General features: G+C 39.1%; 1 protein-coding gene across 3 annotated transcripts in view; it reads right to left on the reverse strand.

Moving 5' to 3' along the window:
* Positions 1-1471: 1471 nt before the first annotated feature.
* Positions 1472-17228, reverse strand: part of LOC140467329 (complement component receptor 1-like protein) — a 48827-nt gene continuing 33070 nt past the window's right edge. Inside the window, exons 6-9 of one of the 3 annotated variants that reach the window (XM_072563607.1) lie at positions 11698-11844; positions 8735-8774; positions 6193-6256; positions 1472-3579 (exon numbers count right to left, since the gene is read on the reverse strand). In XM_072563607.1, coding sequence (XP_072419708.1) covers positions 6208-6256; positions 8735-8774; positions 11698-11844 — 236 coding nt within the window. In that variant the 3' untranslated portion in view covers positions 1472-3579; positions 6193-6207. The remainder of the gene's footprint in view (positions 3580-6192; positions 6257-8734; positions 8775-11697; positions 11845-17228) is intronic. The other 2 variants (XM_072563606.1, XM_072563608.1) reach the window with 2 other exon arrangements.

The raw sequence follows: 17228 nt of genomic DNA on the forward strand, positions 1-17228 counted from the left end.
ATTATAAGCAGAATAACCGCCAGTTCTGGGAATGAGAAAGCCCAGTGGATCAGCACCTATCAGGCATCAAGTGGTCATTCAGTTAGCATTTTCAATGGGTCACATCTGAGGCAGTGATGTTCCACAACATCTGAAGTTGACATCAATCAGAGATTGGCAGACACAATGAACATCAGCAATTCTGTACAACTGCCCAGAAGTATGGTAACTGCAAGCAAGAGAAGTGTCCTTTCGGGAATTAGGGATTGGGAGATCATGAGGCGAGGAAAGTTGAACGCAAGATCTGGGATGTTGCTTTCAGAGGACAAACACCAACCAAACCTCCATGTGTCCCTAATTATCCCCAGATTGGGGCAGAGAGAGACACTTACAACCTGACAGGCAGGCTGGTTTATTTAATTAGATTATTCCACTTTCTTCATCTTTTGAGAATACAGTTAACTGGGTAGTAATGGGATGAACTCATTCAATGACCCATTTATGGGTCTGGTTGGGAGGGCTGATCTTGGGTCTTCTCACCAAGAACAGTATGTCTGAGGTAGAATAAAGCAGGTGGGCATCATCCCCATGCCAATGTGTCTAACTACCCTTCACATCACATGACCCACTACATCACAGGAGCGGAATGTTCCAGCCTCTATCCTACAGCCAGCAGCTTTTTTCTCATGAAATAGCAAACATTCCACTCTGCTGGCCATTAGAATATTTCCAAAATAGCCTCTGAGTACACAGAATGGACTGGGATTTCCAAATAGTTGGAGTTAAGAAATGATGAAACAAGGATGTACGAATAGGGTTATATTAATGCTCTGTTGTGTTTTAATCCTATCTTGGCAAATTGTCAAACTGGTTTCATTAATTATGGAATTTATGGTTCCACACAGATTGAAAAAGATAGCTGGTTTCCTAACCTCCTTTCTGGAATGGAACTCACTAGTTCTATTTGTTTGGTCTACACTATGGATAGTTATGAAGATGAATTGATCAACACCAGCTCTGAGAAACAAACTGGTCCTGAGCCAGTAGCAGACTTTTTATGCATATCCAATCTTCTTTCTATTAAAGTCCACAGAATGATGGTTCAGCCTCATTTGAGAGACTCATTTTCTAGTCTCACAGTGGCTTACACTTGGTTGTAAATTTTAAAAACTTTGGCAATATATTCCAGATCAATAGAAATCTAAACTGTGCAGTGAAAAATCAACTGAAGATAGGCCTGTTTCATGCTACTGTCTTTGTCCAATTTAATTTATTTATTGTCCACTGTTTGATAGGCCAACTAAGGATAAATTTGCTGGTTTCCCTCACACTAGAACTACAAATTGATTGTTTCCTTTTCCATGATCTCAACAAAGAAAACAGGAAGTGTTAAGTTGGCTGCAATATTTCTGGTCTGGGTCAATTAAAAGACAACAGTGGATGCATCATCGGTTCTAATAATTAAAAGTACTTTTTTACAACAGCAAAACGATTACGATTTAAAAGTTTATTTTTACATTGAAGTGTAACCATAACATTAGAAAGAATCAACTGGCTACATATACATTTAAAGATATAATTGACATATTACTCTATTGTTCTTAAATTAATAAGCTATTTATTATAAAAATAAGAAGTTCTATAGAAACTCAGCAGATGTATCTGTGGAGAGAAAAACCGAGTTAGCATTGAAACCGATAAGACTATTCTTCCAAACTCTCCCTCTTTTTATTAAAACTGGGAAACCAGACAATAGTTGTGCATTCTACGCCAAAAATATTATTTTTACGGATGTATAATTCATTCACAGGGACTAGTACTTCTGATTACACATCTTAACAATCATGACAATGTAAATGATCAGTGAAACAAACTCATATTTCCAAATTATAGAAACATTGCACATTGCCATCTTTGTTCCATATTTACATAAAACAAGTGTAAAGAAAATTTCATTCACTCATTGAAGTACCTGCATGTTAAAATAACGTGTCTCTCTATGGTGTTTTTCTTCATTTTCTGGATCCTGTCTGTCACCTACTGGCATTAAGACTGGTGTTATATTTGATGTGCTAATCTAAGAGGAGTCCAGGGTGTTTGGATCACTGTTTTCTCTCTCCATGCACAAAAGCTTTAATGATGTGAAAATGCTGGAAAAAAACCAGCAGGGCAGGCAGCATCCAGATTTGTATGATGATAACCATCAGTATGACAGATAATTTGATTATAATTGTCCCTAATGTGCATTGTAAAGCAATGCAGAACATTTTTACCAAAATTCTTTGCTCAAGTATTTTCAAGGTTTACACATTTTTTATATAAGTTTTAATATCTTCAAAGTCCTGAACTTGTTCCATACTTTGATACATTTTTCTTTAAAGAGAGAATCACTTACAAATCCAGATTGCCAGTGATCCTTCCCTGGTTTTTGTAAATGCTCAAACAGTTTGTCACAATAAAAAACACTCCAGGCAAAATAAGGCTGTGCCTTATATCACAAACTTTGGGGGAAGACATCTCAGTCCCTTTATCTATAGGCAGGCCCATTCTTGGTGTCAATACAACACAATTTTGCTAAATTGCAAAAGTGGGCAAGTGATTTCATCATAGTTCATCAGAGTTAACAGTGCAAGTTTCTTATAATCATTCCCATTAAAAAAATCATATTCAAGCAAGAAATTGTAAACATTTTATGTTTTTTATACATGGTCCAAAGTTCTAGAAGTAGCAGTAATATCACACAGCATTCTGATTCCTTTCTGTTATCTTGGAGCACTCTACAAACTTGATCCATTGAACCAAAAGAACTGGACTGTACCCACTCCACAATTTCATAGCCAAAATTAATGTAAAATGACTACAGTTCCAATTTCTAATATGATGATTCTCTGACTTTACGAGTCATATGTTCTGGTTAGGTTCTGGTGTTTTTCCAAGAGAGGTTTTAAGGCAGAGGTGCTGAGCAATCTACACAGTGCCACTAGAGTAAACAGTTTGTGAGGCCTTGGGTTTTTTTTTTAAGTTGCAACAATAGAACAAGCCTGAATGGTGGGGTGAAGCTCTCAAAAGAACCAAAATTTTAATTTCTATATTTGTTTCAGTGGCAGGAGTTGTTGCTGGGCTCTCTGCAGTGTTTAGAAGCTGCAGTACATCTCTCCCTGCTACACTTTGAGTTTCCTCTTGATGCCTTTCCTCTTGGGCTGCTAGAATTGCATGTGAGACCATCTGTTTTATTGACTTTACTTTTGCCAAAGGTGTGTTTATGAGATGTTACTTTATTAGATGTGTTACTTTTTAGTACTAAAATAATCGATTATTCTATAACTTTTTCCAATAGAGTTAAGTTATTCCAAATTCATCTTATTTTTGCTGTATTTTAACTATAGTGTATGAATAAAATGTTCTTTCCATTGGTAGTTTGACCAACTGAATTGCATCTAGAATACAATTTCTGGCACTTGCCTTTAAAGTAAGAAAATATTTGGGTCTAGGCTATCTTCTTAATATATTTTGAGGGATTCTGGACTGGTCCACAACATTCATTAGTTTAATTCCATATCCTTGTCAGGTTCTAGGAATTGGCTCCTTGTTCTATAGGACCTAGGTAGAAAGGAAGAAATGTTAAACCACAGAAAGGCAATATATGATTAACTAGTAAATGTTTTTAAAAATCTACAAAGATTTAATACAATAAAAGGCACAGCAAAAATATTATAAAAAGAACCAGTGCAATATTGATGCCACACAGTATTGTATCCAAGTGTGCAGCTAACACTCCTGTATAGATTAGCTGTAGACCACTTACACAGGCAAGCAAAGACACTTTAGCAAGTGCATATGTACAAAATACCAGTGGTATGGCATCAAGATCATTATCGAACCAGTAAAGATTACACTGTACACACGTATGTTAACTCTCAAAAAAACTGAGCCAATGAAACTTCCAAATTATTTAACTTTCAGTTGATAGTGTCTGTCAAAGAGCTGGACAAGAACTATATAAAGATGGCTTCTCTGTATGTCTGATTACCTAAACTGTGGAACATTTCTTGCCTCTGCTGTCAACTTTCACAGAACATAGAATAGTACAGCACAGTACAGGCCTTTCAGCCCTCAAAGTTGTGCCAGTCCTTTAGGCTGTTCTAAAATCAGACTAACAGACATACCTTTCATTGCACTATCTTCCATGTGCCTATCCTAAATGTCCCTAATGTATCTGACTGTACGACCATCGCTGGCAGTGCATTCCATGCACCCACCACTCTCTGTGTAAAGAACCTACTTCTGACATCTCCCCTCAATCTTCCTCCACTCAGTTTAAAGTTATGCCCCCTTGTGATAGTCATTTTTGCCATGGGAAAAAGTCTCTAGCTATTCACTCTATCTATACCTGTCAAACTCTTGTACACCTCTACCAAGTTACCTCTCATCCTTCTTCGCTCCAATGAGAAAAGCCCTAGCTCCCTCAACCTTTCTTAATAAATCATGCCCTTCAGTCCAGGCAGCATCCTGGTAAATCTCCTTTGTACCCTCTCTAAATTTACACATATTTCCTAAAATAAGTTGACCAGAATTGAACAGAATATTCCAAGTGTGGTCTAACCAGGTGTGGTCTATAGAGATGCAGTATAACCTTGCAGCTCTTAAACTCAATCCCGCTGCTAATGAGAGCCAAGACACTATAAGCCTTCTTAATAACCCTATCAACTTGGGTGGCAACTTTGAGGGATCTACAGACATGAACCCCAAGAACCCTTTGTTCCTCTACATTGTCAAGAATTCTGCCATTAACCCCGTATTCTACATTCAAATTTGACCTTCCAAAGTGAATGACTTCATACTTTTCCAGGTTGAGCTCCATCTGCCACTCAGTAGCCCAGTTCTGAATCATGTCAATATTCTGTTGCAATCCCCAACAGCCTTCCGCACTACCCACAACTCCACCATCCTTCGTGTCATTGGCAAACCCACCTTTACACTTCTTTTATGAAAAATCATTTATGAAAATCACAAAGAGCAGAGGTCCCAGACCGATCCCTGCAGAAGATCACTGGTCACCGAGCTCCAGGCTGAATACTTCCCATCTACCACCACCCTCTGTCTTCTATAGGCCAGCAAATTCTGTATCCAGACAGCGAGATTTCCCTGTATCCCATGCCTCTTTACTTTCTGAATGTACTTACCATGGGGAACCTTTTTAAATGCCTTGCTAAATCCATATACACCACATCCACTGCTGTACCTTCAGCAATGTGTTTTGTCATATTCTCAAAGAATTCAATAAGGTTTGTGAGGCATTACCTGCTCCTCACAAAGCCATGCTGACTATCTCTAATCAAACTATGTTTTTTCAAGTAATCATAAACCCTGTGCCTCCGAATCATCTCTAATATATTGCCTACCACTGATGTAAGACTGACTGGTCTTGCAATGCAAATTAATATAATGCGTAAAAAATGTACATCACTGAAAAAAAAGCATCATATTGTTTTTTCTCAATTTAGTATGTAAAAGGAAAGAGTTGAGCAAGTAATAAGGTCAGGAATATGGGGCAAAGATTTAAATCGATAGTTGAGACTAAACGTTTGATGTTGGAATTTGTAAAGGAGCACTTTGGAATTAATGAGATTATATTTTTACTATATGTTTAAAACTCTTTGAATTTGAGATATTAGTAGATATCAAGATTTTCCTGTTCTATCTTGTTGTTTTGGTGAATAAACTTTTTTTGTTCAAACAAAAACTGCAAAATTGCCTGTTTGCGTTTCAGTCAGAGACTATTCTGTGAGATCTCATTAAAACCAGAACAAAAAAGGATCTATTGTCGGGTTTCAATTGGGATCAAAGCATAGGCATTTATTGTACCAATCATAATTTCATGCTATCCAAAGCATTTTCTTGCCATTAAAGTCGTTTTGAAGAATAGTCACTTTTCTGTGGTAGGAAACATGGCATTTAATTTGCAGACAACAAACTCCCATAACAATGATGTCCTGATAATCTTTTTTTCAAGAATATTTGACTGGGGGATAAATATTGACCAAGACCCAAGGATAACTAGTCGGTACAATAATACTTTCAGCAGTTCTGGGATATTCAATTATTTGTCAATTTCTGTTGCTGGCTATTCCACCCCAATTGATGGAGATATGTGAGCTTACATCGGAATTGCAAAACCAATACAAGGTTAGAATAAATAAGTTCAATACTCACCCAGACTTTCTTTTTTCACCAATAAACCAGATTATTGCACCAAAACTGATACCCAGTCCTGAACCTAACAAAGGAAAAGAGACTTGGTGTATTCTGCACAAACATACAGGCTATATTGAACCTGTCTCTACATCCTATTGAAATCAGTGAATTGTAACAACAAGTGTGCGATCAGAATATGCCCATGCCTAGTAAGTGAGTTAGGTTAAAATCAGTATTTTAATCTTAGTTTCATAATGAAAAGAAGATATATTTCCAGTCCCTGAAAGTCTCTTAAAAAGTAAAATACTTTTTAAAGCAAAATTTTTATTTAACAGTCTTGAAAAACAGGAATGCATCTTAGAATTGTTCACATTAGTGAGAACACAGACAGTGAACACTGAGTAATAAGTGAAAGGGTAAGCTGAACACCACAGCTGAGAATAAAAGGTATATATAAATGGAGGTTTTGGGCAGGCTAGCAATCTAGGGAATTGGAGAGAGTTTGAAAGGACAGAGAAAGCAGCCACCACAGATAGGGCAAAAAATAGAGAGAAGATAAGCTTATGGAGAAATTGAGGTGCAAAGCTTAACGTAATGTCAACAGTGAAATTATGCCATAGTGAGATTCACATAAGTCATGACAGAGTGGTGTGATGGAGGGTTGCTTTTCAGACTGGAGGCCCATGATTAGCTCTGTGCCACAAGGATCAGTGCCGAGTCCACTGGTTTTTGTCATTTATATAAACTATCTGGATGTGAACATAGGAGGTACTATTAGTAAGTTTGCAGATGATATGGTGGTGTCATGGACAGCCAAGAAGGTTACCTTAGAGTACAATGGGATCTTAATCAGACGGGCTGGTGGGCCAAGGAGTGGCAGATGGAGTTTACTTTTGATAAATATGTGGTGCTGCATTTTGGAAAGGCAAATCAGAGCAGGACTTATACACTTAATGGTAAGGTCCTGGAGAGTGTTGCTGAACAAAGAGACCTTGGAGTGCAGGTTCATAGTTCCTTGAAAGTACATCACAAGTAGGCAGGATAATGAAGGTGGCATTTGGTATGCTTGTCTTTATTAGTCAGTGCACTGAGCATAGGAGTTGGGAGGTCATCTCAAGGCTCGACAGGACATTGGTTTGGCCACTTTTGGAATACTGCATTGAATTCTGGTCTCCTTACTATAGGAATATTGTTGCAAAACTTGAAAGGTTTCAGAAAAGATTTACAAAGATGTTTCTAGGATTGGAGGGTTTGAGCAATAGAGAGAGGCTGAATACGCGGAGTCTATTTTCCCTGGAGCATCGGAGGCTGAGGGATGACATTATAGAGGTTTATAAAATCATGAGGGGCATGGATAGGGTAAATAGACAAGGTATTTTTCCCAGGGTAACACAGTCCAAAACTAGAGGGCCTACATTGAAGGTGAGAGGGATAAGATTTAAAAGGCTCCTAATGGGCAGCTTTTTCACACACAGGGTGGTGTGCATATGGAATGAGCTGCCAGAGGAAGGGGTGGAAGCTAGTACAATTGCAACATTTGAAAGGCATCTGGATGTGTACCTGAATAAGAAGTGTTTAAAGAGATATGGGCCAAGTGGTGGCAAATGAGACTAGATTAATTTGGGATATCTAATTGGCATGCACGAGTTTAACCAAAGGGTCTATATCCATGCTGCACAGCATCATGAAACCATTGACCACATGGCTCTGAATCCAGACTGGAATGGACATATGAAGAGAATGTTCTTCGAAACTACACTAGAGAACTGTATTGATAACATGCTGTGGACTGATATAAATAAAGGAGTGTTCCAGTTAATAAGCCTAATTAAGATGAAAGATGAAGAGCCTGATTAAGATGTAAAGAACAAAAAGCCTTGGGTACAGTATGTGTGTAGAATTCTACAGCTAGTGTTTCTGCTGTGAGGTTCCATGCATGTCAATCAACAAATAACTAATTGAATTCTGATTTCTGAAATCACTATTGCACAAGGACTTTTGAGGACTGCACACTGACAAAAAAAAAGATGGCATAATGCCTACAAACCAGAGATGCTTCCGATTCAATGTACGTATAGCAGCATTGGCATATAACACAAGATAAGGTTGAGAATTTTAAAGCCTAAATCACTGAAGCTTGGGAAGCTGCTACCCCTGGGAAAGGTAGGTGGACAGGACTGTGTAACTCCATGGTGATAGGATTGTTGGCAGTAATGTTTTGGAAGAGTTACATCTTGCAGAGTTGGACAATTAAGAGTGTAGTCGAGCAGTAAGAGTTTTGCGGAGTTGAAAACGTGAGCTAAACTTTCAGCAATTATGGAAGAACAGGTCAATGTGGACAATGCTGCAAAGATGCAATGAAATGATTTTGATGATGCATCGTATGCCAAGCAAAAGTCTGACTTCAGTATCATTCCATAAATCGGCTCAATCTGAAGTAGCACCAAGAAAGATGAGATAATCCAATAAATTGAACTCACACTACTTTCCAATCCAATATGACAGTGCAATTCCGAGTTATTAAACACAAGAATATGATTGATTTCATTAATATGCTCACCTAAAGAAATCCAGAATGTCCAGTTGACAACTACAAATACCTGAGACAAAGCAAAGACTTCAGCAATTATCTTTACAAACTAGTTCCTGTCCTTACAGCCCAAATAAATTGATTACAATTTAAATATTGGCAAAATTGCATTGTTCACAAATACATTGCAGCATGGTAGCTCAGTGGTTAGCACCGTGCCAGGGACCCAGTTTCGATTCCAGCCATGGGTGACTGTCTGTGTGGAGTTTGTACATTCTCCCTGTGTCTATGTGGATTTCCTCCAGGTGCTCTGATTTCCTCCCACAATCCAAGCATGTGCAAGTTAGGTGAGTTGGCCATGCTAAGTTGCCCATTGTGTTCATGGATGTGTTGGTTAGGTGCATTAGTCAGAGATAAATGTAGAGTTAAAGTAGGGGAATGGGTCTGGGTGGCTAACTCTTCAGAGGGTTGGTGTGGACTTGTTGGGCCAAAGGGCCTGTCTCCACACTGTAGGGATTCTATTCTATTCTACATTATACCTGGAAATTACATAAAGTAAGACAAAGATATATTCTTATCAATTATTACTGAATATAATTAACTTGTAGCACAGAAGATTGAAAGTTATAATCATTGCACTGCTTTTTCTATAAGATTGATGCTTAATGTTAGGTTATTAACCTGTTTAAAATTATCAGGAGTTGGCTGGTCATTTGAAGAAATGTCACATGGACTTTTAATTTAACCAAGTTTTATAAAATTCAAACAATTTTTTTCTGACAAATCTAATTTCCATTGTAGAATTAGAATACATGGCAATTACTTTATCAATCAAGTTTATCATGAATATTTCTTAACAAACTTGCTCATCAATGCATAATAAGGAGAAAGTGAGAACTGCAGATGCTAGAGATCTGAGTGGAGAGTGTGTGCTGGAAAAGCACAGCAGGTCAGGCAGCATCTGAGGAGCAGGAGAATCGATATTTTAGACATAAACTCTTAATCAGGAATCAATCCTGATGAAGGGCTTATGCTCAAAATGTTAATTCTTCTGCTCCTCGGATGCTGCCTGACCTGCTGTGCTTTTCCAGCATCACAATCATAATAACTAATGTTCAAAAGTTTCTGTACAATGCAGTAGAAATAATTATTTAATGGCTTCCAATTTGCACAAATTGGACATACTTACTCCAAAACATTTAAGCTGTATGCATATTTGCACTGTCTTATAAATTCTGTTTTTACTCATTTGTAGAATGGGAATGTAACTGATGAAGCCAGCATTTATTTCCCCATTCGAAACTGTCTTTGAGAATATACTGGTCAAGCTGCCTTCTTGAGAAGTGCAAAACTGAGTGGCTTAGCAGTCGATTTCAAAGGATAGCTCATAGCTAACAAATTAGCTAACAATAACTAAGATAGGCCTGGACCTATCTTATCCTATCTTTCCTTCTCTTAAGGACGACAGTTAACCAGATTGGTCTTTCAATATTTCAGAGCCACCATTGCAAAGACTAACTTTTTATTCTATATTTATGTTAATTTAATTCAAATTTCCATCAGCTGCTTTGGTGAGTCTTGAATTCATGCCGCGAGACTATCAGTTTTTGCTTCTGGATTACAAGGCAAGTAACATTACCGCTAGACTACAATTTCTCCCCTTTTATGCTTCCCTTTTATAGATGGCAGTTCTTTCCCACCTGACAACAAGGTGAGAACATGAACAGGATCACAGTAATTTCTAACATAATCAACCATCTTCTTCGTGCCACTTATCAAGGTTCAAGCATGCATCTTAGGCTATTTGAAAAAGTATCTGTGGGTAATCAGCTCCAACATGCAGACAACATCTTGGCAGAGATAGAAAGAAAAATCATTGTAGAAAAGTGAAGAGAAATTACTTCTTTAAATATATTCAATTCAACCATTTCTAAGTAGTGTGTAGTGGAAGATGAAACTTCTCTCTGTCTTGCTCTTACAATATGATTAGTCCCTACCACAGATCATGCCTCAGTGTGAACTTTATCATCATCATTTGTCTTTAAAAGGTGCAACCAGTGTTAGAATAATACCTTTTTTTCACAGGATGGGCAGAGGTAATTTGATCCATCATTGTTTGCGCCAACAATAGCAGCTATTCAATTAGTCACACTCCTCTGTACATTCACCAGAATCATGTAGTTGTTCTTGTCTTCAAGTGTTTATTCAATTAACTATTAGAAGTTACTATTCAATATTTCCATTACACTTCCAAGAAATGTGCAAAAAAAACCTTATTTTTGTCAGTTTGCTTTAAATCTTTCCCCTTTGCATTTGACCATTCAGCCAGTGGAAGTTGTTTCTCCTTACTTACTGTATTGAAACCCTTCATAGTTTTGAATGCCTCTATTAAGCCTTCATTTAACTTTCTTTGTGCTAAGGAAAACAAGCCCAGCTTCTCCAATCAATGTAGGGGCAGCATGGTGGCTGCCTCACTGCATCAGGGCCCCAAGGTTCAATTCCAGCCTCGGGCAACTGTCTTTGTGGAGTTTGCACATTCTTCCTGTGTCTGTGTGTGTGTTTCCTCTGGGTGCTCCGATTTCCTCACACAGTCCAAAGATGTGCATGCCAGGTGAATTGGCCATGCTAAATTGCTGAGTTTGAGGTACATTAGTCAGGGGTAAACATGGGGAATGGGTCTGGATGGGTCACTTTTCAGAGGGTCAGTTTGGACTTGTTGGGCTGAAGGGCCTGTTTCCATAATGTAGGCAATCGAATCTAATCACTCTACGTGACTGAAGTTTGCATTCTTGTCACCATTCTAATAAATTATCTCTGCAAGACTAAAATACACTTCCTAAAATGTGGTGCCAGCAATGGACAATCTGACAGTAGAGCACCAAAAGAAGTAGAATATAAGTAATTTGTACTTAAAGAGATAATTACTGAAACAAACTCATAAATTTATCATATTTTCTTTGCTCCAGTTCATTCTGCATGAAGTAGAAACTCACAGGTAAGAGTTGCTGGAAGTATTAGTCTCTTTTCAAAGTTGTCTGAAGGAATTTGTGGTTTGCTTGGAGACGTTGTTTCAATTATTATTGCGTTCACACTTGTGTTCATAGAATGATTGCTTTGATTTTGTTCATATGTAGTAGTATCTGAAATGGAACAGTCCAAAAAAGGTTATGAAAAATAATTTATTCTTTCGCTTTGTCTGCCCTCCTCAATCCTCCAAAAGATGTTGACTCATTGTTACACTCAGCTTCACAATAACTGGAAATGGTTTTGTATCTTACTCTTCTATTTGCTTTTGAGGCACTGTATTTATTGCACATTCCTCCATGTTATCTTACATCTGAGACAAGGCTAACCATCACCCTTGCAGCAAAGGCCTGGGGTGGCCAGTAGGACAGGCCAGATAAGAATGGTGAGTTCTTCTCTACAAAGGAGCAAATCAAAAACAGGTCTATAAATCTGAACTAGTTAGTAAATTAACTAAATAATAAATAGTCAGTAGATAACATAATACTGATTTGTTTAAACAGACCGGCTTTTAAGCAATAATGAACAAGTGAAGATGATGACTAGGATAATTCCAATAAAATTATCAAATAATATTGTCACGACCATCAGGCATTTCAGCATGGTCATCAGTTAACATCATGCATTTAGCTTCCTTTTAGTTTGTTTTAAGAGTTCCAATTCAAATATGATCAGCAGAACATCTTTAGTTTTAAAGGAAGCTCAAAGGTCAATATATTACATGACTATTACTAAATGTTACTAAGTAAAAACAGGATAAGGTTGTCAAATAAAATACATATGCAAAGACTATAAGTAGATACAGATAAAAGATAACTTCCTTGTTTTATTTTCTTAACATTCTCATGGCATGTATGTGTCACTCAACATTTGTTGCCCATTGCTAATTGCTCTTGAACTGAGTGGTTTGCTAGGCCATTTCAGAAGGCTGTTAAGAGTGAACTACATTGTTGTGGATCTGGACAAACCAGATAAGGATGAAAGCTTTCTTTCACTCAAGGACATAAATGATTAGTTTTTTTTTAAAGCAGTCAATGATAGTCTCATGGTCATCATCTGAGGTGCTTTATTTCATTTCTGGACTTTATGAGTTGAATTTAAATTTCACCAGCTGCCATGGCTAGATTTGAACGCAGGTCCTGACATTGCCATGAAATCACCATTTCTTCCCAAAAATGAAGGGTATTGTAAGCTTAGATTAGATTATTTACAGTGTGGAAACAGGCCCTTCGGCCCAACAAGTCCACACCGCCCCGCCGAAGCGCAACCCACCCATACATCGACCCCTTACCTAACACTACGGGCAATTTAGCATGGCCAATTCACCTGACCTGCACATCTTTGGACTGTGGGAGGAAACCGGAGCACCCGGAGGAAACCCACGCAGACACAGGGAGAATGTGCAAACTCCACACAGTCAGTCGCCTGAGGCGGGAATTGAACTCAGGTCTCTGGCGCTGTGAGGCAGCAGTGCTAACCACTGTGCCACCATGCCGCCCACTTTTAAACAGAATTCAACCAATGCAGCATTTGTATAGCTGGAGGCTGGTTTTACAGGTGGTCTCAGTTGGTAAAACAGACAGAGATTTGAGAGAGAGAGGAAGTTTCTTGTTCGTCACTAATTCTGTGGCTATGGCACTTGCAGATTGCTTGGATTCTTAATATGTGATTTCCAAATGTTTTCTGAATTCATAGGAGATCTTCCAGGAGATTTCTGTTATAAAATGGTGCCTTGCAGTATCTTATACTGATCACCCTTGAGATGGCTGTTATGTTAACTTCCATTGTCTAATGAAGCAAAGCTAATGATGCTGCAATTCCAAGTGGGTGTTTGCAGTGTCCAGAAGAAGTTGCCAGAAGAGCATTGAATTCATAGTGTTGTCTGTGGGTTAACAATGAATTATAATTGATATAAAAACAACTCTCATTGTTGAATGAACTAGACCAGTCATGTGACTTTTGGGAATGATCTTGTGAATTGTGTCAATTTTTAAAGAAGTTAAATTTGCCTTTTTGATACGATAGGTGATATTATAATTGCACAGTCATGATAATAGCTTTCAAAAAGAACTAAAACTATTTCAGAGAAAGAAAGATATTTCCCTCCTCAGGCCCAATGATTGTCAAATCCAACTCATAAACAAGGACGAGAATTGAATATTACTTTGCATATTGATGTTATGAAGAACCAGAGTATATTATTGTTATTTTTGATTATTTGAGTTTGAAAGCAGAGATAGGTTGATTTCATTTTCTCAGTTCTGGAAAGGTCTGACTTTCTTTTAAAAAAAACATGCCGTTTTGAACAGACCATAAGCAATGAGTAAGAGTGCCAACATCCATTTTACATTTGGGGCACATTGGGGACAATCCTGTCTTGAATTTCGCAAGCTGTTCTGGTGCCAAATGAGCCCCGTAGAGTACCTTCAGTTGCAGAGCCTGGGTCCTGTTACAAATCAAAATCTTCCTTATGTTCTCTGAAATATCCTGTCACACTTCTAATGAGATTTCCACCCCCAATTCTTGAGTCCAGATCTCAATCTCCTTCGAAACCTTACTTCCTAACAAGTGATAGAGGATGCTGACTGAGAGAGCAGCCGTAGACCAGGGCACTCTCCTTTCCATTTCCTATTTATAGGGACTAACCATCAATGTAGTCTTTTATTTTGTATAAAATCCTTAACTTGAAAATAACGAAAGAGGTCTCTCCTAAGTAGCTCAAATTTCTGACTCAGCTGTTCAAAAGACATCATGACCTCCCCGTCAAATAAATCTCCCAAACAGGATACTCCTCTAGGCTCCCAGAACTTAAAGCCAGAGTCCAGAATCCATCGACCCCGGCTGGAATCGCAACATTCCTACTCTGGGAGTGAAAGGGGAAGTTTTTTGTCAGTTGCCCTCACCATGCCACATCATTCTCCATGCTTTAACTGTGTTAAGGACAAGCAAGTTTCTGCAATGGTCCATAACAGTTCTCATCTTGTCATTAAACAACAAATTGATGAGAGAGCATTTTGCCTGGGAGGCCTCAATGTCCAACCAGATTGATCACGAGTTCTGGCAGGCCCAGTCAGCCATATAGGATAGTGAGGAACTCAATTGGTATTTCTTAATGTCCGGGAAATCCAAACCTCCCTTCTCCTGCAGGAGCTGCAATTTATCCAGCTTAATAAGAGGCCGCCTATGACACCAGATAAAAGATCTGAGTCAACTGTAAAACCTCTGTAGTGCTTACCTTGGTAGGCTCAAAGGGAACATTCCCATGGGATATTATAAGTGAGGAAGAACATTCATTTTAATTAGAGTTATTCCACCCAACCAGGATGTCGGAAGATCCTCCCAGCGCCAAAGGTTCTGCCTTATCTTCTCTAACAACTGCACAAAGTTAGCTCTAATTAATTGATCAAAGACCAGGGTGATAAAAATGTCTAAATACAGGAAACCTCCCTGTGACCACATGAAAGGGAAACGGGTTCCATCCCCAAAATCGGATATATTAGTAAGGCCTCCCCACAGGCATGGCTTCCAACTTCATAAAATTAACTGTTTAAGAAGAACGGTAAGGACAAGCCAGGGAACTATAGACCGGTGAGACCGGTGAGCCTGACCTCGGTGGGTAAGTTGTTGGAGGGAATCCTGAGGGACAGGATGTACATGTATTTGGAAAGGCAAGGACTGATCAGCGATAGTCAACATGGCTTCGTGCATGGGAAATCATGTCTCACAAACTTGATTGAGTTTTTCGAAGAAGTAACAACTAGGATTGATGAGGGCAGAGCAATAGGTGCGATCTATTTGGACTTCAGTAAGGCATTTGACAAGGTTGCTCATGGGAGACTGATTAGCAAGGTTAGATCTCATGGAATACAGGGAGAACGAGCCATTTGGATACAGAACTGGCTCAAAGGTTGAAGACAGAGGGTGGTGGTGGAGAGTTGTTTTTCAGACTGGAGGCCTGTGACCAGTGGAGTGCCACAAGGATCGGTGCTGGGTCCTCTCCTTTTTGTCATTTACATAAGTGATTTGGATGTGAGCATAAGAGGTACAGTTAGTAAATTTGAAGATGACACCAAAATTGAAGTTTTAGTGGACAGCGAAGAGGGTTACCTCAGATTACAACAGGATCTGGACTAGATGGGCCAATGGGCTGAGAAGTGGCAGATGGAGTTTAATTCAGATAAATGTGATGTGCTGCATTTTGGGAAAGCAAATCTTAGCACGAATTAATGGTAAGGTCCTAGGGAGTGTTGCTGAACAAAGAGACCTTGGAGTGCAGGTTCATAGCTCCTTGAAAGTGGAGTAACAGGTAGATAGGATAGTGAAGAAGGCATTTGGTATGCTTTCCTTTATTGGTCAGAGTACGAGTACAGGATTTGGGAGGTCATGTTGCGGCTGTACAGGACACTGGTTAGGCCAATGTTGGAATATTGCGTGCAATTCTGGTCTCCTTCCTATTGAAACTTAAAAGAGTTCAGAAAAGATTTACAAGGATGTTGCTAGGGTTGGATTTTTTGAGCTATAGGGAGAGGCTGAACAAGCTGGGGTTTTTTTCCTGGACCGTCGGAGGCTGAGGGGTGACCTTATAGACGTTTACAAAATTATGACGGGCTAGGATAGGATAAATAGACAAATCTTTTCCCTGGGGTCGGGGAGTCCAGAACTAGAGGGCATAGGTTTAGGGTGAGAGGGGAAAGATATAAAATTTCACGCAGAGGGTGGTACGTGTATGGAATGAGCTGCCAGAGGAAGTGGTGGAGGCTGCTACGACTGCAACATTTAAGAGGCATTTGGATGGGTATATGAATAGAAAGGGTTTGGAGGGATTTGGGCCGGGTGCTGGCAGGTGGGACGAGATTTGGTTGGGATATCTGGTCGGCATGGACGGGTTGGACCGATTGGTCTGTTCCATGCTGTATGTCTCTATGGCTCTATGACCGGTACAGCTTAAGAGTAAAACTTCCTAAATGCGCATTAATCCTTTGGCATTGCAAGTGAGAGTACCAGCACTCTCTCTGATGGATGTGATAGATTGGGGGGTATTCTTCTTTCCGGCCAAGTATGTTAGATATCTACATGGTTTATCACCATATTCAAATAACCTATGCTTCACAAAAAAGATTTCACTCTTTGCTGATTGGGTGAGTGCAGCATTCAAAGTAGCCCTAAGGGTTGTAATCTGCTGCAATTTGGTTACAGACGGTCTGTCAAAGTATGCTCGCTCAGCTGCCTTCAGGTGACTTTTGAGCAAATGTTGCTGATCTCCCCGCTGCTGTTTCCGGGGTCGCAGAGTAAGAAATAATCAAACCCTTGCCAGTCTTCCAGAGCACTGACACATTGTTGGCCGGACCCAAATTAATGTCCCAAAAGATTTTAAATTCCCATGGAAAATACTCTAGAAACTTGTTCTCTTTAGGAGGAAAGGGTCCACCTGCCAGTGCAGGGAGCCCATCCCACTACCACTGGCCTTGACCTCCATATACACTGCCACATGATCGGAAAC

The sequence above is a fragment of the Chiloscyllium punctatum genome, chromosome 45, assembly GCF_047496795.1.
Source record: "Chiloscyllium punctatum isolate Juve2018m chromosome 45, sChiPun1.3, whole genome shotgun sequence".
Lineage (NCBI taxonomy): Eukaryota > Metazoa > Chordata > Chondrichthyes > Orectolobiformes > Hemiscylliidae > Chiloscyllium > Chiloscyllium punctatum.